The 23,211-nt window shown below is 51.9% G+C and overlaps 2 protein-coding genes across 11 annotated transcripts in view; one reads left to right on the top strand and one right to left on the bottom strand.

Moving 5' to 3' along the window:
* The first annotated feature begins 285 nt into the window (after positions 1-285).
* ETV4 (ETS variant transcription factor 4) lies at positions 286-18,105 on the top strand. 8 transcript variants are annotated; one of them, XM_021929255.2, is made up of 12 exons: positions 286-434; positions 625-718; positions 962-1,009; positions 9,428-9,481; positions 11,959-12,085; positions 12,597-12,758; positions 13,005-13,270; positions 15,783-15,857; positions 16,012-16,080; positions 16,288-16,460; positions 16,727-16,828; positions 17,206-18,105. In XM_021929255.2, the coding sequence occupies exons 1-12, from the start codon at positions 375-377 to the stop codon at positions 17,428-17,430; spliced, it is 1,455 nt and encodes a 484-aa protein (XP_021784947.2). In that variant the 5' UTR covers positions 286-374; the 3' UTR covers positions 17,431-18,105. The 8 variants fall into 8 exon arrangements, with proteins under 8 accessions (XP_021784947.2, XP_021784945.2, XP_031517119.1 ...); XM_021929253.2 differs by having other exon boundaries at positions 15,982-16,080; XM_031661259.1 differs by having other exon boundaries at positions 16,012-16,460.
* Positions 18,106-19,161: 1,056 nt separating this feature from the next.
* Positions 19,162-23,211, bottom strand: part of DHX8 (DEAH-box helicase 8) — a 44,823-nt gene continuing 40,773 nt past the window's right edge. The window contains exon 23 of one of the 3 annotated variants that reach the window (XM_003913135.5): positions 19,162-22,335. In XM_003913135.5, the coding sequence (XP_003913184.3) occupies positions 22,116-22,335 (220 nt within the window). In that variant the 3' untranslated portion in view covers positions 19,162-22,115. The remainder of the gene's footprint in view (positions 22,336-23,211) is intronic. The other 2 variants (XM_021929252.2, XM_021929251.2) reach the window with 2 other exon arrangements.

The following is a 23,211-nucleotide window of genomic DNA, read 5'->3' as shown; positions in this document are numbered from 1 at the left end:
CTGCTTCGCGCGCGCGCGCGCACACACACACAAACACACACACACACGTCTTATGTAACCGAGCCCGGGTAGCGCAGGGCTGCAGAAAGCAGAAACCGCGAGCCCGGCTCCTGGGAGCAGGTGGGACCTCCTTTAGCCTTTGGCGGGAGGGGAGTGGTGGTGGCGCTCGGCCTGGCAGGCGGAAACCTCCCCATCGCCCCAGTGAGTCGGAGAAGTTTCGCCGTCGGACCCAGAGCCTTGGGACTGCCCCCTCCCGCCACCCCTCCCCGCCCCCATCGCAGCCCTCCCTGGACGGTGTGCGAACGCAGACCCCTCCCCCCCAGGTCTCGGCCCCCGCTTGGGGCCCAGGCCGTGCGGCCGGAGGGAGCGGCCGGATGGAGCGGAGGATGAAAGCCGGATACTTGGACCAGCAAGTGCCCTACACCTTCAGCAGCGTGAGCGCCGCGCCAGCCTCCAATCCCGCCCCGCCCCGCACCCAGCTCCTACTCTCACCACAGTCCCCCTCCCTGCGGTCCCAGCGGAGTCCTGGGCTGCCCCGCCCCTGAGTCACCCGCGGACCCCAACCTCGTCCCCCAGACTAAGCGCCTCAGGGTGACTCGGGGGTATTCTCCCCGCTTCTCGCAGAAATCGCCCGGAAATGGGAGCTTGCGCGAAGCGCTGATGGTCCCGCAGGGGAAGCTCATGGACCCGGGCTCCCTGCCGCCCCTCGACTCTGAAGGTAAAGAGCAAGAGAGACAAACCGCGACCCTCCCCCGCCACACACACACGCGCGCACACACACACACACAAGGCCGATCCTGGAACCCCTGCCTGTTTCCCCAAAAAGCTCGCCTTCCAAGGGATTCTGGTCATTCTTCTTGGTCCCTACTCCCAAGGCAGGGGAGTCACCGGGGCTTGCTAGGGCTCCTTCTCTCTTACCGTCCCCTTCACCTCACCTCCAATCCCACTATTTACCCCTCAGATCTCTTCCAGGATCTAAGTCACTTCCAGGAGACGTGGCTCGCTGAAGGTGAGTAGTTTTGTGACCTTTTCTATTTTGGGAGGCTTGACAGGGGAACACTCCGTAGCCCCTGGTATTCCACCTTAGCCGTGTAGGGCTCCTCTCCCTTCCCTGCCTTAAGGAGTTCTCCAAGGCCCTTTCCCCAGGTCCCTTGCCACTCTACTCACCCCAGCACCCAGCGTGGATACTTATATTGATATTTATTTTCTCTACCCTGAGCCAGGCTTGTGTAACTAGGCTTGAGGATGAATCAGACCATTGTGTGGGGTATTTGCTTATTTGAATGGAACTTGGCCTCAGGCCCATTTTCCTGGTTGAAATTTTCATTTGCAAAGTTTGTTTTGCAGAAGCCGCCAGGCCAAGGTGCGTGTTGGGGTGTTGTTGGTGGGGGCGGGGGGCAGCAATTAATTTGTCACCTGTCCTCCGGAGTTGCCCAAGCATTGATTCTTATCCCCCTGAGTTTCTCTTCTTCCCAACCCCCAGTACCAAACAATTTACCGTCCAAGCCAAAAAAACAACAAAAGTTTAAATAATTCTTTTCGGCAGTCCTTTGGCACGGAGAGCCCAGGGCTCCCTCCCCAAATAGCCTTGATTGTAATTCTAATAGCAAGTGTTCCTCCCTCTTCCATCCCGCTTGAATACCTCCGCCCCCAGGCAAATTCCCCCCTTCCTGTGTGCTGGCCGGGGTGGGGACCATGGCTGGGCCTGATGGGGAGTTGGTGTGTTCGGGAGGTTTCCTGGTTGGATTCTTCGGTGCGTTTTGGTGGGGCCTGAGGGTGTCGCTGGTGGGGCTGCAGGTGGGAGGGAAAATGGTGGTTTAGACAGTCTCAGAGAGGGAAGGGTTAACTACCCCCATCTTAGGGTTTATTTTAACGCTATAAAAATGAAGAAGCCAAAACACTAGGAACTTCTTTTTTGAGGTCTTTTTAAGGTCTTTTCCTTAGGATCTCCTCATCCCTCCACCCTGGGTATATAATTTTTTTAAAGCTCAAATCCGACTGCCCTGGAACTCTCCATAGAAGCTTGGAGTAAAACGAAAATGACCCCTGACTAGATCCTTGGAATGAGACTAGGTCTGTCTTGCCCACTATGATATTTTAAAAATATATATGTTGACAGAATGACTATTTAGCATAGAGCAAGCAGTCAAGACATTTTGTGGAATTAATGGCTGAATGGCTGTGTGAGTGCTAGAGGGATCTGGGGGTTCTGTGGGTATTGTGTGCCTCTTCCCTGACCCTGCAAGTCCTGCATGCCCAGCTCCAATTTACAGGCAGAGCTTTGCCCCGTCTCCCCATCCTCCTCCTGAGGTTCCAGAGCTGGGCTGAAGAACGCAGAGGTGTCAGTTTCCATGGGCTCTTAAAGACTTCCTTTCCCAGCGCCTGATTTCCCTCTGGCTCACCGGGCTTCATTCCTTGCCTGTCAGCTGAGAGTCCCCACAGTGGGCAGCTCCTGGGGCTGTGAGCTAGGGGTGGGCTGAGGTTGGCATTTTGGCAGCAGCTGGTCCATCTGTGCCTGGGTTTGAGATGGGAGGGGGAGGAAAATGCTCTCATCTCTCTACTTTGGAAGTCCCACCCCTTGGCCAGGGGTCTGGAGAGGGTAGGCATGCCTGTGGCAGTGTCAGTGTGACAGCAAGTGTGTGTGTGTGTGTGTGTGTGTGTGCGCGCGAGAGAGACAGAGTGTGTGTGCATGTGTGTGTGTCAGTTACATGCTGCTGCCCTGTACATTTAAATTCAGTGGGTGGGGAGGTGGGGGTGGGGATTGCAAGGCGGAGGTGGGGGGGGCGCGCTGGGATCTCCTTGGTTCCCTCTCCTTCCTTCTGAGGGAGCAGCTCAGGTTCCCAGCTGGCGATGGATGGCCAGGCCTGAGGGGGGGATGCTGAGGCCGATTGCTCCTTCTCACTTTCTCTGCGGAGACAGATGCAGCTGCCGGGGCCCTGTCCCCCTGCACCATCCCAGCACCACCCCAGTCTCCTCTCCTGTCTCTTCCCACCAGGTCAGTGACCCCGGCAACCCATGGGGAGCTTTGGGGTGGCAGGGAGGGACTAGCTTCTTTGGAAACTTGCCAGTGGTGGGATGCATTAGGAGGAATGGGGACCAGAGCCCAACCTCCCTCTCTCAGTTTGGTTTTTTCCAAACCCCCAGTGTGGAGAGAAGCAGCTAGTGTGGGTGGGGCTGTGAAGACTTAGCATTTGGAGGAGGCACAGGTTGGAGCCAGGCAGGTATAGGGAGATTCCGATGTGGTTGCAGGTTCAGTGTCCTGTGTCCGTGCGTTGAAGGGTGAGTGTGAGTGCGGTTTTATGGAAGCATTTCACATACCCTTGGGGTTGGGTTTTTGTAGATAGCAGGGAATGATGTGAGGCTCGGAGGGCGTGTCTGATTTGGGGGTGCCTGGAATCTGTTGAGATGTTGGGGAAAGAATCAGGCTGCTACAAGGAGACCCAGGCTCAGGCAGGCTGAACCCAAAATGTGTCTGGCTATGGTAAAAGACTTGCTGGTTTCTTGTTGAAGGTTCGTTTCCAGGCTTTTCAGGAGCCCTGAACATTTGGGGATAAAGATTTTGTTGTCTATTTGGTAGTAAGGGCCATTGACTCTAGGCCATGACTCCTTTGTGTGAGGCTGGGGTCTGTGGATTCCCAGAAGCTCTGTGGATAAGTTGCTGGGATTATGATCCCTCTGATACTGTGTGTAAAATTGCTGGAAGTGCACCATACATAAAGGTGTATGGATTTGTTTAGGAAGAAAATGACCCATAGCTTTTATCAGATTCTGGAAGGGATCCATCTGGGCTGCCCTTTTCACAGGAATCACTGCTCCCCAACCCTCCTCCAAGGGCTCCAGTCCCTTTGCCCTTTGACTTTCCCAATCATATTTGTAGGTCCAAAAAAAGACCCCATGTGTGGAGGGCGTGCATGGAGGGCACATTTCACCCTGTGCTGTTGTGCTGCCGCAAGAGTGAAGTAAAAGGAATTAGGGTGTGTGCGTCCCTGAATATGTGTTCAAGTGCATGTACACGGGTGCTTCGGCATGTCTGTGGGGAGGGATGAGGTTAATCCCCTCCCTAATCTTTCCCAGCTACAATGCCTCCTTCTCCATCTTTCTGTCTCTTCCCTTTCCAGAAGACTCCTGGGGACAAATGTGTCCCCTCCACAACTAGAGAACTGGTTTCTTCCAGTATAGAGGCTGCCAGGGTGGGGGCAGGGTAAGGGACAGCGGTGACACAATGGAGCAGAAGCTCTGAAGAATGCCTCTACCCCCTTCACCCTATGACTGGATCCTGGGAAGAGGGTGACGGAGCATATATAGTGTGGGTGGCTAACCTATGGTGGGCTTCAGTGTGTCTCTGTTTTAACCTCTCAATTCTTCCAGAATCCAGCTTGGGAGGCCCCCAACCCCCTCCTCTTTTTTTACTGACCCCCATTTTGAAAGGAGAGTCCCTAAAATTCTTTCTCTCTCTCTGAGCATTATGCTGTCTTGGCACTTTTCCCACCCCCTCCTTAATCATCTGCCTCATCCCCAGACAGATAAACTCCATCTTAGTACCAGGATGGAGCTGGGGACAGACCCTGGCACACTGGCTTGGCAGCCAAGACTCAGCCAAGTTAACAAATAAATAGAGAGAGTGGTGTACACTCAAGACCAAACATGGTAATTAAAAATTCTCCTGCTCTCCAGGAACGCGAGGCTCAGTGTTCCTATTTCTATCCTGTTGACAGTCTCTGGATGACTGAGGGCCCTGGCCTACCCCTTTGGGAGAAGGCCAGTGTTTGGGGGAGGGGCTGAGCTAGGACCGATTTCTCCTGGCTCTGGGAAGAGGATGGCACCACCTCTTTTGGGGTGTGGTCTGTGGGCTGGAGGAAGCCACCTCCTGGACTGCTGGGCCGGAGGGGTCCCTGGTTAAACTGTCAGGCCCGAGGCAAGAAGAAAGGCAGGATGATGCTGAGGGCTCTCTGCTCTCCAGCACCATTGACGGCAGCAGGAGATACCCCTAGCCCATTACCTCAATGGAAAGTAGCAGTTAATGAGGCCCCAGCGGTGGGGCTGGAGTGCGTCAACCACCCCTGAGTTCTGCACCACCCTTTCCCTTGGGACTTTTCTTGTCTAGTAGGAGGGAGGGAAATGTTGGTGACTCTGCTCCCATCACCCCTGCTTCCTGCCACCCTGGGGAAATGTTGCCTCAGAATGGACCAAAGGGCACAGCAGGGACAAGCCTGGTTTTGCATCCCTGGGCAGGTGGACGGATTTGGCCTCCTACCCTCTATCCAAATGTGCCTATTTTTTTTTTTTTTTTTTTTGAGACGGAGTCTCACTGTGTTGCCCAGGCTGGAGTGCAGTGGCGCAATCTCAGCTCACTGCAAGCTCCGCCTCCCGGGTTCATGCCATTCTCCTGCCTCAGCCTCCTGTGTAGCTGGGACTACAGGCGCCCGCCACCGTACCCGGCTAATTTTTTGTATTTTTAGTAGAGACGGGGTTTCGCCATGTTGGCCAGGCTGATGTAGAACTCCAGACCTCAGATCATCTGCCCGCCTCAGCCTCCCAAAGTGTTGGGATTACAGGTGTGAGCCACCACACCTGGCTGTAATCGTGTTTTTAACAATGCCCTGATGACTCCTGAATCAGGCCAGTTTGGGAATGGTTGTCTTTTTGCTGTGTTTGTGTTCCTGAAAAGATGTGTGCTGGCTGTGTGTTTCTGTTTGTTCTTGCCATCGGATTTCATGTCTCATTGGTATCTTTGGTCACTTCAGACCAAAGTATTATTATGTTGACTCCTCTTAAGTTCTCGTTTAGCTGCTGGTGGCTCCTGATTCTTAAACTCCCTCTCTGTAATGCTTCTGTCAAGAAACCAACTATCTATTAATATAAGCCTATGTTTATAAACACTTGGCAGCTCTGATATTTAAAGCAAATTGTTGAAGAGTATTCTTGCCAAGCAACATATCACAACCTAAAGTATCCCCTGTGAGATGTGCTTTCCTGAAGAGGACCTACCTCTAGTGTTGCTTTGTGTGTGGAGAGGGGGAAGCTGCAGGGAAGGGCTAGGATGGTCAGGATCTCTTCAGTGCATGCCCCCAGGCCCATAGTGCTGACTTCTGCCAGCCTGAGGACAAACGAGTATTGCATGTTTATTCATGTAGTCCAGAAATAATGCACTGAGCATCTACTCTAACACCCTGTCTACTCTGACCCTGTGCTGGGTGCTGGGGCATCAGATGACAAGAAAGATAAAGCTCTTGCCCTCATAGAGCTTAACTTCCTGGTGGAGGAGATAGATAGATAATAAACAGGTAAACATAATATGTTCAGGTGGAAATATGTGCTAGGGAGAAAACAAAACAGAGATGCAATAGAGAGCCAGGAGGAACCACTTTGGTTTAGGGGTGGTCAGAGAGGGCCTCTCCAGAGATGTCAAAGTGAGCTGAGATTCTGATGGCCAGGAAAAAAAGAAAAAGGCAGGAAAGCATCTGGTGAAGAAGAAACAAGCTCAGCAGGTTTGGGGGCTGGAAAGGAGACCAGAGCGCCGCAGACTCACAGGCAAGGAGAGGCAGGTCAGAGAGGTAGGCAAGGCCAAGTCATGCAGAGTCTTGGAGGCCAAGGGCAAGTGTTTGGGTTTCATGCTTTAAATAACAGAGAGAAATGATTTGATTTCTGTTGTAAAAAGATCACTGTGACAGCTAGGTGGAGAGCAAGGGACTACAGAGGATAAGAGTGAAAGTAGGGTATCCTGGTAAGAGGCTGTGGGTGAAATCCAAATAAGAAATGATGGAGCCTTAGCCTAGAGAGAAGCCTAGAGAGAAGCAAAAGAGATGGGATGTGTATTTGTATAGGCCAGGGGTGTGGAGGTTTTCTCTAGCCATCTCATACCTGTCACCAGCCATTTTGACCTCTCTGGGCATTTTATCAATCCGTTTCCCCATTGTCCAATCTGAGAGCAGTCTCCAGGGGACGAGAGTCCAGCCTCCTTGGGCTACAGGTTCCACTGCATCACCCGAGAACCACTGTCTTCCTGGAATAATATCAGGAAGTTCTTGGTGTCTACACTTCCTGCTGTGATCCATTTAGTTTTGAGAGAGGGGCAAAAGTGGGCAAAGACTCCGGGATCAAGGGAGATACTTAGCTGTATAACCACCTGAGAAGGCCCCCTCTGGGGAGGCCAGAATAGGAACTAGAAGTGAGAGTTTGATGTTCAGGTTAGAAGCCATGGATGAGCTGCTGCTGTATTTCAGTTTTCCTGCCTATTCCCAAACCCAGCTCCACCCATCCTGGCACCCTGGGACAGCTCTTCAGATCTCCAACCTTGGGAATCTCTCCCCTCCTTAGTTGCACATTAAAGGGATGAGGAACCTATGTACTCAGCCAGTGTCCTTTGCCTTCTGCAACAGTCCCAGTCACTAGCCTCCTGCTCTTCCACTGTCATCCTTCTTTTTTATTTTATTTATTTATTTTTGAGATGGAGTCTTGCTGTGTCGCCAGGCTGGAGTGCTGTGGTGCCATCTCAGCTCACTGCAACCTCCACCACCGAGGTTCAAGTTATTCTTCTGCCTCAGCCACCGGAGTAGCTGGGATTACAGGCGTGCCACCACGTCCAGCTAATGTTTGTTTTTTTTTTTTTTTTGAGATGGAGTCTTGCTGTGTCGCCCGGGCTGGAGTGCAGTGGCCGGATCTCAGCTCACTGCAAGCTCCGCCTCCTGGGTTTACGCCATTCTCCTGCCTCAGCCTCCCGAGTAGCTGGGACTACAGGCGCCCGCCACCTCGCCCGGCTAGTTTTTTGTATTTTTAGTAGAGACGGGGTTTCACCGTGTTAGCCAGGATGGTCTCGATCTCCTGACCTCGTGATCCGCCCATCTCGGCCTCCCAAAGTGCTGGGATTACAGGCTTGAGCCACCGCGCCCGGCTTGAGATGGAGTCTTGCACTGTCGCCCAGGCTGGGGTGCAGTGGCGCGATCTCAGCTCACTGCAAGCTCCACCTCCCGGGTTCATGCCATTCTCCTGCCTCAGGCATACTGCTGCCTCAGGAGTAGCTGGGACTACAGGCGCCCACCACAATGCCTAGCTAATTTTTTTGGTATTTTTAGTAGAGACGGGGTTACCGTGTTAGCCAGGATGGTCTCCATCTCCTGACCTCGTGATCCGCCCACCTCGGCCTCCCAAAGTGCTGGGATTACAGGCATGAGCCACCACGCCCGGCCTTTATTTTTCATTTTTTTGGACACAGTCTCACTTTGTTGCCCAGGCTGGAGTGTAGTGTCATGATCTCAGCTCACTGCAACCTCCGCCTCCTGGGTTCAAGCAATTCTCCTGCCTCAGCCTTCCAAGTAGCTGAGATTACAGGCACCCACCACCACGCCTGGCTAATTTTTTTATTTTTTTAATAGAGATGGGAGTTTCACCTTGTTGGCCAGGCTGGTCTCAAACTCCTGACCTCAAGTGATCCTCCTGCCTCAGCCTCCCAAAGTGCTGGGATTACAGGCATGAGCCACTGCGCCCAGCCACCCCCCATGTGATTTTATTTATTATTTAATTTTATTTTTCTTTTGAGATGGAGTTTCACTCTTGTTGCCCAGGCTGGAGTGCAGTGGCACAATCTCAGCTCACTGCAACCTCTGCCTCCCAGGTTCAAGCGATTCTTCTGTCTCAGCTACCTGAGTAGCTGGGATTAATAGACACCCGCCACCACGCCCAGCTAATTTTTGTCTCTTTAGTAAAGAGGGGTTTCGCCATTTTGGCCAGGCTGGTCTCGAACTCCTAACCTCAGGTGATCCACCTGCCTCGACCTCCCAAAGTGCTGGGATTACAGGCGTGAGCCACCACGCCCCGTTGCTTCCTATGTGCTTTTAAATCCACAGGATCCCACTGCTTGTAATGTCTGCCCATCCTAGATATGACTGCTGTGAGCTTTAAGGGAGTTTTGTAAACTCTGAGGGGCGAGGCTGTTTCACTTCAGAAAAATGGAGGAAATAAAGACAAAGCATCTAGAAAAAGAAAGACTGGAATCTGCTCAGACAGGTTCTGGGAAAGTCTTCACTTCTGGGTCTTAGTGGAGCCCAGAGCTGGAGGGCACTAGGACCTAGGGTGGAGCAGCCTTTAGTCTCAAGCAAGCTTGTCCAACCGGTGGGCCTGCGGGCCACTTGCAGCCCAGGGTAGCTTTTGAATGTGGCCCAGGCCCAACACAAATTCCTCATGAAATTTCTTAAAACATTATGAGATTTGTTTGAGATCTGTGATTTTTTTTTTTAAGTTCATCAGCTAATGTTAGTGTATTTGTGTATTTTATGTGTGGCCCAAGACTATTCTTATAATGTGGACACTCCTGGTCTAAAGGCTGTTGGTCCTTTCTTGGCCGTTGCTAATCTGCAGGGCTGCAATAATGGAGCCTCCCAGGGGACAACTAGGGCCCCGCCCCAAACTCACCTTTCACCTCTCTCTGCAGCTCAGGTACCAGACAGTGATGAGCAGTTTGTTCCTGATTTCCATTCAGAAAACTGTGAGTAGAGGTCCCTGGGGAGAGGGTATATGGAGTGGAGGATGGCAGGAAGTGAGTCATAGGATAATAGAGAATCACAGGAGATCAGCTTGTTCTCTCCTAAAAAACAGTGGGGGTGAAGGTCAGGGCTCCCATTCTGGGATTTGATCTCAAAGACCAAGGCAATAACTGGAATGAAAACCTTGGTTGAAATCTGGGGCTTGCCATGTTCTTGCTGTGTGACCTTACAGCAGACACTATCCCTCTGGTTCTCCATTGCCTTATATCTGAAGTGAGGGGCCTGGGCCAGTTCAGCAGAGTCCAGTTCTAGTGTTTGTTTTTTTTTTCTCTCCCCCGAGACAGAGTCTTGCTCTGTCGCCTAGGCTGGAGTGTAGGGGCACGATCTCGGCTCACTGCAACCTCTGCCTCCCAGGTTTAAGCTATTCTCCTGCCTCAGCCTCTGGAGTAGCTGGGATTATAGGCGCCCACCACCACACCCAGCTAATTTTTGTATTTTTAGAAGAGACAGGGTTTCACCATGTTGGCCAGGCTGGTCTCGAACTCCTGACCTTGTCATCCGCCCACCTCGGCCTCCCAAACTGCTGGGATTACAGGCATGAGCCACCGTGCCCGGCCCCAGTTCTAGTGTTCTAAGTCACTTTCATAAACTGGGGACAGTTTTGCCCCCCAAGAGACATTTAGTAATATCTGTAGACATTTTTGGTTGTCACGATTGAGGGTGGGGTGCTACTGGTGTCTAGTGGATAGAGAGGTCAGGGATACTGCTACAAGCATCCTATGATGCTCAGGACAGCTCCTTACAATATATTAATAAAACACTATCTGGCCTACATGTCAGTAGTGCCACTGTTGAGAAACCCTGCTTTAGGCTGGGTGTGGGTGGCTCACACCTGTAATCCCAGCACTTTGGGAGGCTGAGGCGGGTGGATCACATGAGGTCAGGAGTTTGAGACCAACCTGGCCAACATGATGAAATTCCGTCTTTACTAAAATACAAAAGTTAGCCGGGCATCGTGGTGTGTACCTGTAATCCCAGCTACTCAGGAGGCTGAGGCACAAGAATCGCTTGAACCTGGGAGGCGGAGGTTGCAGTGAGGCAAGATTGAGCCACTGCACTCCAGCCTGGGCGACAGAGCGAGGCTCCATCTCAAAAAAACAAAAATCAGAAAACAAAGAAACCCTGCTTTAATGTCAGATACTTTGCTGTCAACTGTCTTCACCTGTGAAACAGAACGGGCACAAAGAATCAAAAACACCTGAGAATAGTTGGTTATAAGCAGGGCATTTGAGTGGACTGCAGGTAAAACTGAATCTCACACTGACTTGGAACCAACTCTTTGCTGCTCAACTGCGTGGCCAGAGTTTGGGAACCCAGCAGGGGCCACAGGAAAGGCCAATGTTCTTCACAGATAAGTAGGAACATGTGTATAATGTTAGTCAGCTGACATTCAAGTGGGCCAATATCCAACCTCAACGAGAAAAAGTTTTTTAAAGTCAGTTAATTTTTTTTGAGACGGAGTTTCGCTCTTGTTGCCTAGGCTGGAGTGCAATGGCGCGGTCTCGGCTCACTGCAACCTCTGCCTCCTAGGTTGAAGCGATTCTCCTGCCTCAGCCTCCCGAGTAGCTGGGATTATAGGGATGCGCCACCATGCTCGGCTAATTTTTTTGTATTTTAGTAGAGGGAAAAACCAACATAGTTTTTCTATGTTGGTCAGGCTGGTCTGCAACGTCTGACGTCAGATGATCAACCCGCCTTGGCCTCCCAAAGTGCTGGGATTACAGGCGTGAGCCACCGCACCTGGCCAAGAAAGATTCTTTATATCCTCAAATAAGAAAACATGTCGCTCCCTTGGAATTTTCCAGGGCACTTAGGAAAATGACAGGCCCTAGGTTGGAGGTGCTCACTCCTTGAAAGTGTTTTCTGGGGCCTGGGGTTGCATTAAATGTTTTTGTTTTTTGTTTTTGAGATGGAGTCTCGCTCTGTCACCCAGGCTGGAGTGCAGTGACATGATCTTGGCTTGCTGCAATCTCCTCCTCCTGGGTTCAAGCAATTTTCTTGCCTCAGCCTCCGGAGTAGCTGGGACTACAGGCACCCACCACCATGCCCGGCTAATTTTTTTTTTTTTTGTATTTTTAGTAGAGACGGGGTTTCACCATGTTGGCCAGGCTGGTCTTGGACTCCTGCCTCCCAATGTGCTGGGATTACAGGCGTGAGCCACCGTGCCCAGCCTAAATGTTGAACTTTAGATGGTTTCTTTGGTTAATAATCAGACACTACTCTGATGTATAAACTAGACATAATGTAAATAGCCAAAATGTTCTTGTCTCACTGCGGATCTCAGAAAATTGACACCCAGAGAGGGAAGGAGGCTGTACCAGTCACCCAGCTAGTCTTCAAAGTGCAGAAGGTATCAGAAGCCCTGCCTGCCGCTTGTGTGACAGGCTCTGGCCTTGCTCTGCCCCCTCCATCCCCACAGTAGCTTTCCACAGCCCCACCACCAGGATCAAGAAGGAGCCCCAGAGTCCCCGCACAGACCCGGCCCTGTCCTGCAGCAGGAAGCCGCCACTCCCCTACCACCATGGCGAGCAGTGCCTTTACTCCAGGTGAGCCCCAGCCCAGACCTGGTGAAGGGTAGGGGAAGGGTTCCTGAGGAGGGAGGCAGGGGGCACCCATCAGCAGAGGTAGCAGCTGAGATGCAAGTTAGACAACAGAAAGGATTTTCTAGCTCCTGTAAGGAAGCGATACAGCTAAGGATTTCCTCTAAATAGACGGAAAATGCAGCAGAGGGCCTCAGGAATACATACTGAGGCCAGAGCAGATTCTGTTTCCACCAAGAGGCCCACTGTCCCACCTAAACCATTGCTCTGAGCAACGAATCCCCCCTGTATGAATCCCAGGGGTTCAAGACCAGCCTGGGCAACAGAGGGAGACTGCCTCTGAAAAAAGAAAAGAATTGGCTAGGGCTGAGTCTGTGGCTCCTGCTGTTCCCTTCTCAGCCCCCTCTATCCTTCCTTCTCCCGTAATCCCTGTGACCTCACTTTCCTTGGAATGAAGGGTTCAAAGATGCTTGCCAGCTTCTCTGCCCCCTCACCCCTGTTTCCTTCTCAACTCCAGTGCCTATGACCCCCCCAGACAACTCGCCATCAAGTCCCCTGCCCCTGGTGCCCTTGGACAGTCGCCCCTGCAGCCCTTTCCCCGGGCGGAGCAACGGAATTTCCTGAGATCCTCTGGCACCTCCCAACCCCACCCTGGCCATGGGTACCTCGGGGAACGTAGGTAAGGAGACAGGGAAGCGCACTGCTCATGGGCCCAGGTGTTTTTTCTTTAATTCCCGAGTGTTCTCCATAAAGACTTGAGCTGTGGGGTGGTGCAGGCAGGGGGCGGCGGAATAGAGAGGGAGAGATACTGACGCCCCAACCCCCTACCCCCAATTCCAGAGCCCACTCTAAAAGCCTAGGAGTAACAGGCTCGAGGAGGGATTAATTTAAAGTTCTCTTCTCTTCCTTCTCCAACCACATCCAGCTCCGTCTTCCAGCAGCCCCTGGACATTTGCCACTCCTTCACATCTCAGGGAGGGGGCCGGGAACCCCTTCCAGCCCCCTACCAACACCAGCTGTCGGAGCCCTGCCCACCCTACCCCCAGCAGAGCTTTAAGCAAGAATACCATGACCCCCTGTATGAACAGGCGGGCCAGTCAGCTGTGGACCAGGGTGGGGTCAACGGGCACAGGTACCCAGGGGCGGGGGTGGTGATCAAACAGGAACAGACGGACTTCGCCTACGACTCAGGTAAGAGACTAGGGTGGGGCAGGGTGGCATGTGATCAAGTGAAGAATTCAGTTAAGCCCAGAATGTCTCCCCAGTTTTTTACATTGCTGTTTACCATTTCATACATCCAACCCACCCACACACTTTTTTTCTTCACAATTTCTAGACGGGGTCCTGCTCTGTGGCCCAGGCTAGAGTGCAGTGGCACGATTTCTGCTCACTGCAACCTCCACCTCCCGGGTTCAAGTGATTCTCGTGCCTCAGCCTCCCAAGTACCTGGGATTACAGGCACCAGCCCATGCCCAGCTAATTTTTGTATTTTTAGTAGAGACGGGGTTTCGCCATGTTGGCCAGGATGGTCTCGAACTCCCGACTTCATGTGATCCATCCGCCTCGGCCTCCCAAAGTCTGTAATTATAGGCATGAGCCACCTCACCAGGACAAATTGTTACTTTTCAATGAGCAAACCTATATTCAGATTAAAAGATAAGGCCCCCACCCCCACCCTGGGACATGGTGAGTCATCTGTAATTCCAGTACTTTAGGAGGCCATGGTGGGAGGATCACTTGAGCCCAGGAATTAGTTCAAGGCCAGCCTGGGCAACAAAGTGAGACCCCGTGTCTATTTATAAAAAAAGTAAAATAAAACTAAAATAAAGGGGGATGCAGAGCCTTCCCTCAGGTAGCTTGTGACTTAATAGGAAAGTTAAGGCATTTATTTCTATTTAACAGGTGTTTGAGGTTTTAATTACCTATTAAGACCAAACTACTGTGACAGGAACATGAGTGTGCAGAGTTGGGAAATACAAAGATGAATAGGATGTGTCTGGTCCCTATCCCCATAGAGGCTTAAAAATACAAAGGGATTTGAATGAAGAGAAACATGAATTTGAAACTAGCCAGGCTCATGGTTCTTGCTAGTTCTCAATAGGAGCGCAGGGTTTTTTGTTGTTGTGTTGTTTTGTTTTGTTTGTTTTGAGACGGAGTCTTGCTCTGTTTATTTTGAGACGGAGTCCTGCTCTGTCGCCCAGGCTGGAGTGCCACTGGATTCAAGTGATTCTCATGCCTCAGCCTCCCGAGTAGCTGGGGTTACAGGCACCCACCACCACGCCCAGCTAATTTTTGTATTTTTAGTAGAGATGGGGTTTCACCATGTTGGTCAGGCTGGTAGGAGCACAGGTTAATACGTGGTTTACACATCCTATTTGAGCCTCCCAGTTGATGTTTGCCCTGGCCAGAGGCTGGGCACTGGAAGTAGGAACTTCTTTAAATTCTAGTTCCACCTAGCTGTTGACTGGAGTGAGATGCACTCAGCTATGTTCATAAATAGCTATAGTTCAAAGCCCCAAGAGCCGAAGGAGGGCCAGTCCCAGGAAGGGTCCAGAAAACCCTGCCTTTTTTCCTTTCCTCCTAGCTTTTGTTACATTACTAGCCCCCGAGTTTATTAGAGTAGGCCCAGAGCTAGCTAGAATGTTAGAATTTCCCTTTTTGTGGTGCCCACAACCGTTCAGGGGCAGCGGGATGAACCACAAACCCCCAGGCTGTCCAACTGAGAACCGGATGGTGTTCCTGTCCTCAAATCCAGGGCATAAGCCTGAGCCAGGCTTGGCAGTGAGCTGGGGAGAGGAAGAGGGAGCCACTTTTTGCTGCTGACCTTCAAAGGCTGTAGACCGGAGGGGATTGTGTTACATGCCCTTGAACTCCTGCCCCTCCCCCCCCAGCTACTCCTGAATGGAGTCAGGAATTCCATTCACAAAATGGAGGCATGAATGAGCCCACCCTCCCGCCCTCTCCCGGAGGTGTCAGGTTTCACCATCTTCTCATTCATAGGTGGGAGTGGAGTGGGGGGAGGGCGGGAAGGGGTTGGAACTTGAACGGGTGGCTTCACACAGCCACCTCCCCGATGTGGAGTGGGGAGGTTCCTATCCTATGGAATGGAATGAAATGAAGTGGAATGTGCTCTGTTAGACCTGAAAAAACAAGGCCCAGTGCCCACTGCCTCTTTGCCAGGCTCATGCAGGCGCATGCTCTCAGTTTCTGTCCCATAGACACACACACACACACACACACACACACACACACACACACACCCCCCCCCCCCCCCCCCCCCCCCCCCCCCCCCCCCCCCCCCCGGGCTGGGAACCTGACCTGCTGACCGGACATTTGTCCATTCTGAAGGAGTCTTAGGCGTGGACACCGAACCCTTTCCCCGGACGTTCATCTCACCCTCCCTCCTCCCCCTGAACTCGCAGGAAACAGCTGCTCCCTGGCAGCTTGGGCCCTGCCGAACAGCTTGCCCAGCCCCCGCTGCTGCCTTCCACGGCCTCTGCCCCAGCCCTCAAGTTGAGGAGGGGTTCCAGTGTCACACTCCCTCTAGGTGAACTTTCCCTGGGATTTTGTGGTTGGCAGGCAACTTGGGCAAAGAACAGGAAGCAGGCTGGAAGGAAGAACTTCATGAATGTGGATAGGACTTCCTCTCCTGCTCTCTAGCTCCACCCCAAGCCACCTCACATCACCCTTTCTTCCCCTACAGATGTCACCGGGTGCGCATCAATGTACCTCCACACAGAGGGCTTCTCTGGGCCCTCTCCAGGTGACGGGGCCATGGGTAAGGCAGCCCCCCTTCCCCTGCCAAGCCCTCCATGTTGGGGGAGGGAGCACTGCCATTGGGGAGGGTCTCCCTGGCCAGGAGTCCCTCTGGACTCTCTGGGGTCTCGTCGGTGAACCCCTAGATCTGAGCAACCCCCAACTTCCTCTACAAGGCTATGGCTATGAGAAACCTCTGCGACCATTCCCAGATGATGTCTGCGTTGTCCCTGAGAAGTTTGAAGGTCAGAGAAGTGACTGTTCGTGGGAGGGTCAAGGTCTTATCATGCTGTGTCCCTGCAGGAGTCACATCACATTTCATTGTTGCAAGAGGGTGGGACCCATAGAAAAGTACCTGGGAAGACCCCTTGGAGAAATCCCTGGGGTGGGAGGCGGTTGCTTGGGGGACCAAAAGACACAAACCCCACACCTCCTATTTTTGTGTTCCCCAGGAGACATCAAGCAGGAAGGGGTCAATGCATTTCGAGAGGGGCCACCCTACCAGCGCCGGGGTGCCCTACAGCTGTGGCAATTTCTGGTGGCCCTGCTGGATGACCCAACAAATGCCCATTTCATTGCCTGGACAGGCCGGGGAATGGAGTTCAAGCTCATTGAGCCTGAGGAGGTGGGCCTCTTGGATGTCCCCAGCCCTCCTTTCCAAAGTTTAGGGCCTGGAGGTGGGAGAACCTGGGAAATGGTGGCACGTGCCTCCACCATGATCCTTGCTTTACCTAACCGGAATTCTTGCCAAGCATAAGTTTGTGGGCTGATGCTTTGTTGCAGGGCTAGCTTAGCACTTTGCACCAAGAATCTCAAGTGCTCTTTCTGACCTTACCCTATTTTTTCCTCTGCTGAGGTAGCATCTCTACCCCAAAACTGTTTTGTCCCCAGGTCGCCAGGCTCTGGGGCATCCAGAAGAACCGGCCAGCCATGAATTACGACAAGTTGAGCCGCTCGCTCCGATACTATTACGAGAAAGGCATCATGCAGAAGGTGGGGGCTGTGGGTCTAGGGACAAGGTGGTGGAGGGCAGTGGCCATGAGAAGTTGATGCGGGGAGAGGGTCAGCGGAGCAGTTCTCAGGAACTTTGTAGGATCAGATAATGAATCAGTCAGAGGGACAAGAAATTGTCAAGGTTCTCCTCTCCCAAAAAAGTGCAACTCAGAAACCCAAGCATGGAGAAGTTGAGATGAAAAAGGGATAAGAACTGTGAAGGGAGAGTCAGCTTCTCAGGAGAACCAGCATAGGAGAGAAATGCCCCGAGCATCTGCCTGGACTGGTAGAAGGGCCGCATTCCCTACTCCCCTACCTTACCCCATACAAAGGCTGGGGGGCTAGCCAGGCTGACCAGCCCTTCTCTCTCCCCATAGGTGGCTGGTGAGCGTTACGTGTACAAGTTTGTGTGCGAGCCCGAGGCCCTCTTCTCTTTGGCCTTCCCGGACAATCAGCGTCCAGCTCTCAAGGCCGAGTTTGACCGGCCTGTCAGTGAGGAGGACACAGTCCCTTTGTCTCACTTGGACGAGAGCCCCGCCTACCTCCCAGAGCTGGCTGGCTCTGCCCAGCCGTTTGGCCCCAAGGGTGGCTACTCTTACTAGCCCCCAGCGGCTGTTCCCCCTGCCGCAGGTGGGTGCTGCCCTGTGTACATATAGATGAATTTGGTGTTGGGGAAACCTTCATCTGAAACCCACAGATGTCTCTGGGTCAGATCTCCACTGTCCTACCAGTTGCCCTAGCCCAGACTCTGAGCTGCTCACCAGAGTCATTGGGAAGGAAAAGTGGAGAAATGGCAAGTCTAAAGGTAGAGTCTCAGAAACTCCCCTGGGGGTTTCACCTGGGCCCTAGAGGAATTCAGCTCATCTTCTTCCTAGGTCCAAGCTCCCCATACCTTTTCCCCAACCACAGAGAACAAGAGTTCTCTTCTGGGGGACAGAGAAGGCGCTTCCCAACTTTACACTGGCAGGAGGGTGAGGAGGTTCACTGAGCTTCCCAGATCTCCCACTGCGGGGAGACAGAAGCCTGGACTCTGCCCCACGCTATGGCCCTGGAGTGTCCCGGCTTGTCAGTTCTTGGTGCTCTGTGTTCCCAGAAGCAGGGGGAGGTTGAAGAAAGGAACCTGGGATGGGGGGTGCTGGGTAGAAGCAGAGAGGGATGGGTTCCTGCTCCAAGGGACCCTTTGCCTTTCTTCTGCCCTTTCCTAGGCTCAGGCCTGGGTTTCCACTTCCACCTCCACCACATCTGCCAGACCTTAATAAAGGCCCCCACTTCTCCCATTAGTTCTCCTGTGTCCTCTTTGCTGCCATGTGGGAACAGACCTGTGGGTAGAAAGAGCTCTGGCCTTGAAGCAGAGCTGACTGGTTTGGGGCCAGGCCCTGACACTTAAATCCCCATGTGGATTTGAAAAAAGGCAGTTCACCTGACTATTTCTCTTCTGAAAAATGGGCTTAATGATACCTGCCCTTCCCCTCTCCCAGCATTACTGTGTGAGGATCCAGAAATAATGGACAGGGGGTACTTGATAACCTGGATAGGTACCCCCTTGTGCACTTTGGGCCTGCTTCCGGCAGCAGTCTCCCTGCCCCTGCGGGTGGGGCAGGCGGGCTACTGAGTTGCAAGGCTCTCCCTTCTGGGACTTCCTCAGACAGGGTTTTGGTCTTTGGTTTCTGTGATCCTAATTGTTCCCATGACCCTGCTGCCCCACATAGACCCCAATTGCATGTCCTCCATCCTACTTCAGCTCTAGGTTGCTACTTTTGCTGGGGTTGGGGACAAGTGTTTGTCTGGAGAATGGGGCAAAGGAGAAAGGCTCCCAGGCCAGATGGTACAGAGAGAGGCTAGAGCAGGCCCTGGATTCTGGCCAGTGGAGATTAGATCTTCGGGGGAGTGGGAAACACCTAGATTCTCCTTGCCCAAATTTGGGAGAGATCAGAGTCCTGAGGCTGACTTTTTTGGGGGTAGGTAGAAATGGCAAAGCGGACAACATGGTGACACCTATGGAGGAAGTATAACTGAGTAGATATGACAAGAGGTGGGAGGGGCAGAATGAGTGGTTCTAGAGCCAGCTCCTATGTAAACCGCTGCCCAGGAGACACGCTCAGGTAAAAACAGGTGTTCTCCTGTTAAATAGAAACTGCAGCTGTGCTGAGATTGGGCCAGCCCAACTCTGTTCATGCCTGAACTGCCAGCAGCCTTGGCCTAGCACCAACCTGAGATGATCCATTGCAGGAAGGGATGCCCCTTGACCACTACACACAAATAAAAGGCAACATTACTTCTTCCTAGAAACACAAAACATCAATGTACTGACACAATTTAGTGCAAGAAACAAATTTTTTAAATCAAGTTTTAAAAATATATAATTTAATTCCACATTAAAGCCAAGCTATCTTGGTGGGAAGGTATAAAAGTCAGGTGGAAACCCAGAGGGCCAAGTACACACATGAAGAGAGATTGATTTAGCTGAGAAGCAGCATCCAGGGAAAGAAAGGCCTCCACAAGCTGAGATGATTGCTCTCTGCCCTCTGAACTGTTCATTAACAAGTCACCAGTCCCAGTTCTTTGTTCAAATCCTCAAACTTGGAGAGACACTGCTCCAATGAGACAGCTACAGCAACCACAGGAAGTGCTTTGGGCTGCAGGAGAGACAGTCAAAGCCAAATCACATCCAGGCGGGACGAAGTAAACCTGGACCGAGAAGCCTGACCCAGCAGCGGAGCTCACACATGCCCCATAGGGACGGTCCTCCCATATACACAACAGCACGCTCAGCACGTGTGCAGAGGCAGGCAACTCCTGAGCTTGGTTCCCGCTGGGTCGGGGTGAATAATACACTTTAATGGCCAAGAAGATCCCAGGTCTCTGCATGAGACCCATATCCTCTCCTGGGCTGTCACTCAATCTTGGGAAATACTGGTTCAAGGAAGAGAAACAAAGACTCCATTGTGTGAGAGCAGCAGGCAAGCTCCCCGTCTGCATCTGGACAGGACCCCACCCCCTCCCTCAGATCAGGCTCAGCTCAGCTGCCACCATTGCTCTCCTGATGGTCAAAAGGTCAGAACCCAGCTATGTTGTCATAGCAGAGAAGTGACCTCAGCTCTAGGGTAGAGATGGTCAAGGAACACCCACAGAATGGGGATCCTTTTTCCTCACCTGAGCCAGAAAGATAACCAACCCTGCTGTCCCTTATCCTTGGCCCATTCAACATCCCTTTTCAACCTCAGCTTAAAACCCAAACCTCCCTCCCCAGGTGCCAACACTGTCAGTGCTGGGCACTCAGTCAGGACAGGCTGGGCCACCATATCCAGGAGTGTTTCTGAATGGGGAAAATTTAGGCTGGAATTAGGACTGGGAGATAAGTGTGGTGGCATGCACCTGTAGTCCCAGCTACTCAGGAGGATGAGGCAGGGAGATCACTTGGGCCCAGGAGTTTGATGCCAGCCTGGGCGACATGGCAAGACCCTGTCTCAACAAAAACAAAAACAAAACAAGATTGGGGAGGTGGGTGCCTAGTCCCTGTTTCCCCTTTGGTTTCATTTGAAGTTCCTGCACTGTCTCTCCCCAGAAGGCCTTCAAAGTTAACAAACAACAATGCCCTGCCCCTTGATTGTTGGCCTGTGCTTACGAAGGCGCATACTCAGACCGAATCAGGAGGCACTCACTCAGCTTAATGAAGGGGCAGGGATCTGCAGTCAGCAGATTGCCTGGCCTATATTCCTCTCCCTGGACTTTTTCTCAATTGTGTCTTTAGGGTGTGGTTTGCTGCCCAGTGACAACATACATTCCTTTATATCCTGGAATGTTGTATAGTCTCTTTTAGTGTCTGGCATACAGTTCTATAGTAGTTCTAGCATTTACATCACTTCAGAACTTACTAATAACATAAGGATGGGAGAAGCAGCACCATAACAGATGTGCCCAATCTCCCAGAGGCTTCTCTACAAGCACTACATCCAGACCAGCTTTCCACAAGTTCTGCAACCTGGCCTGGCAAGACCTGCCTGATGTTCCGCCAGGTAAGGAGCCTCCTCAGTGCCGAGGACAGTGGCTCTCGACTGTAATCCCAGCGCTTTGGGAGGCAGAGGCAGGAGGATTGCTTGAGGCCAGGAATTGGAGAGCAGCCTGGGCAGCATAGTGGGAACCCATCTCTATGGCAAGCAAAAAAAAAAAAAAAGCCTCCTCAGGAGCTGTGAGGGGAGTACAAGGAGGTGGCCATTCCCCAACCAAGTGCTAGGAAAAAACCACCAAGAACCAACCCTGGAGCACAGATACTGGGCAGTACAAGCCAGCCGAGAGGAGAGGTGTTATGTTTGTTTTCTGTTTGGGGTGGGGAAAGGGAGGCTTTGACCATAAAATCCCTTTGTTAAAGTCCATCCAGGACCTCAGGGGAGAAAAATAAAAACAAAATAAAATAAAAGCTGTGTTGTTACTTAGTATGTTTCAAAAGCAAATGGGACATGCTGCACATTGTGAATGTGGTAGGAGGTGGAGGGAGCAAGGGGAAACCTTCTGCATTTAATATGTGCCATCTGTAACCACTCAGGACTCCAGACTGAAGTGCTCTGTGGAGAGGACATGGTTAATCATGGGGCGATCCCCCAGCATGGCCCGGCTAGTGCTGATGCTGAAAGACAAGGCTGGAGGTCTGGGCTGTATGTTCTGGGCGCAAAGAGGCCCTGTGCTCTGGTTTTAGGGGATTCAGGGGACTCTCATCGTGTGCACCAGAGCACAGATACTAAATCTCCCTCACCCTGAGCCCAGGCCAATATCCTAACCTTTCAGCTAAAAGGAACAGTCACAGAAAACCATTTTTGTTTCCTTAAGAAAATAAATATTTCCAGGAGGTCAAGCCAAAGTACAGGGGCTGGAGAGGGGGTGGGAAGTGGGGCAAACACTTCAGATGAGCACAGTAGCTCCTGTTAGCTGGGGCATCAGGGCCCTTACCGTGTCCCTGCACAAGATGCTCACCCACTCCCCTTTCCCATCCTGGGGCTACACAAATTGTCCCTTTCTTGAAGTTGATGCAATGTGTTTCTGTGTTAGATATGAGCTCCCAACTGGCCCCAAGGACTTGGGGTGATGGGGGCTGGAGGCTCTTGTGAAAGCCAGGCTTAAATCCCTGTTTCTATTTTACCAGCAGGGAAGAAATGAGTCAAGCTGAGAAAATGCTCAGTTAAGACAGTCAGTCACAGGACAGTTGTATCCTCAGGACCAGCCTGTCATCAGTGAGAATAAGTCCAAGCCCCGGGTTACTGCTGCTGGAGAGGCAAATGAACAAGCTCGCCTTTCAGCGCCGTCGGAAGGCCCGGGATATTCTCCAGGCGTTGGGTTCCTCATAGCGGTTGTACAAGGGTTCAAGACGCTGTTGCTTCTTCTGTTTGCTTAGCTTAGTTGGGTCTGAGACCTTGAAGAAGGCTGGAGCAAACTCCACAAGCCACCGAGGGTCGATGGTGGTAACTTCACGCATGTATTCCTTGGTGGTCAGCACCAGCTCATGGTACACCACCCTGAAGAGGGACAGAGATAGGACTCAAGCCTCTGGATATAGGCCCCACTCTACAGTCGACCTGGTCCCTAGTAGGCCTCAGCAGCGCTTACATTTTATCCTCTTACCTCTCCTGTCTGACCCCTAAAGACTGCAGCCTGTTTATGACAGCCACACCCCAATACTGAAGCACCTGCACACCTCTAACCACAAGAAAGGTCTCAGGCGAATGTGTTCTAGTCCTGGCTCTGGCTCTTAACCAGTTAAGTGACATGCAGCCAATCACATCCCTTCTCTAATCTGTTTCTTGCTCTATAAAATGTGAGGGTGGTTTATTAGAATGTTTCCACAGAATTCTAGGGCTCTGAAGAGGGGCCTCACACTGCCACAAGGGATGGAGAAGGCCAGACATGCAAGGAGCCACATTTCTAACCCTTCTACTGTGATAACATGGTGGTTTTAAATCAGTTTTATATTAGGGTTCTAGATAGAGTCCAATTTTTAAAAAATGCTACTTTAAAACAATTTTTTTTTAAAACTACATCACTAGGTAGTTGTTTCTTTTTTCTTTTTTTTTTTTTTTTTTGAGATGGAATCTCGTTCTGTCTCCCAGGCTGGAGTGCAATGGTGTGATCTCGGCTCACTGCAACCTCTGCCTCCTGGGTTCAAGCTATTCTCATGTCTCAGCCTCCCAAGTAGCTGGGATTACAGGTGCCTTCCACCACGCCTGGCTAATTTTTGTATTTTTAGTAGAGACAGGGTTTCACTATGTTGGTCAGGTTGGCCTGGAACTCCTGACCTCTGGTGATCCACCCGCCTTGGCCTACCAAAGTGTTGGGATTACAGATGTGAGCCACTGCGTCTGGCCACTAGGTAGTTTTTTTTTTTTTTTTTTTTT

Source organism: Papio anubis, unplaced genomic scaffold, assembly GCF_008728515.1.
Source record: "Papio anubis isolate 15944 unplaced genomic scaffold, Panubis1.0 scaffold118, whole genome shotgun sequence".
NCBI classification, from domain to species: Eukaryota; Metazoa; Chordata; class Mammalia; order Primates; family Cercopithecidae; genus Papio; species Papio anubis.
Note: the sequence above shows the minus strand (reverse complement) of the source record. Positions and strands in the feature narration are given on the sequence as shown.

Bases quoted from the DNA above. Each gene is read 5' to 3' on its own strand.
- ETV4 (XM_031661257.1), top strand. From the start codon at position 375: ATGGAGCGGAGGATGAAAGCCGGATACTTGGACCAGCAAGTGCCCTAC. The intron at 719-961 runs GTAAAGAGCAAG...TTTACCCCTCAG, and splicing joins GCCGCCCCTCGACTCTGAAG to ATCTCTTCCAGGATCTAAGT. The intron at 12,086-12,596 runs GTGAGCCCCAGC...TCTCAACTCCAG, and splicing joins GAGCAGTGCCTTTACTCCAG to TGCCTATGACCCCCCCAGAC.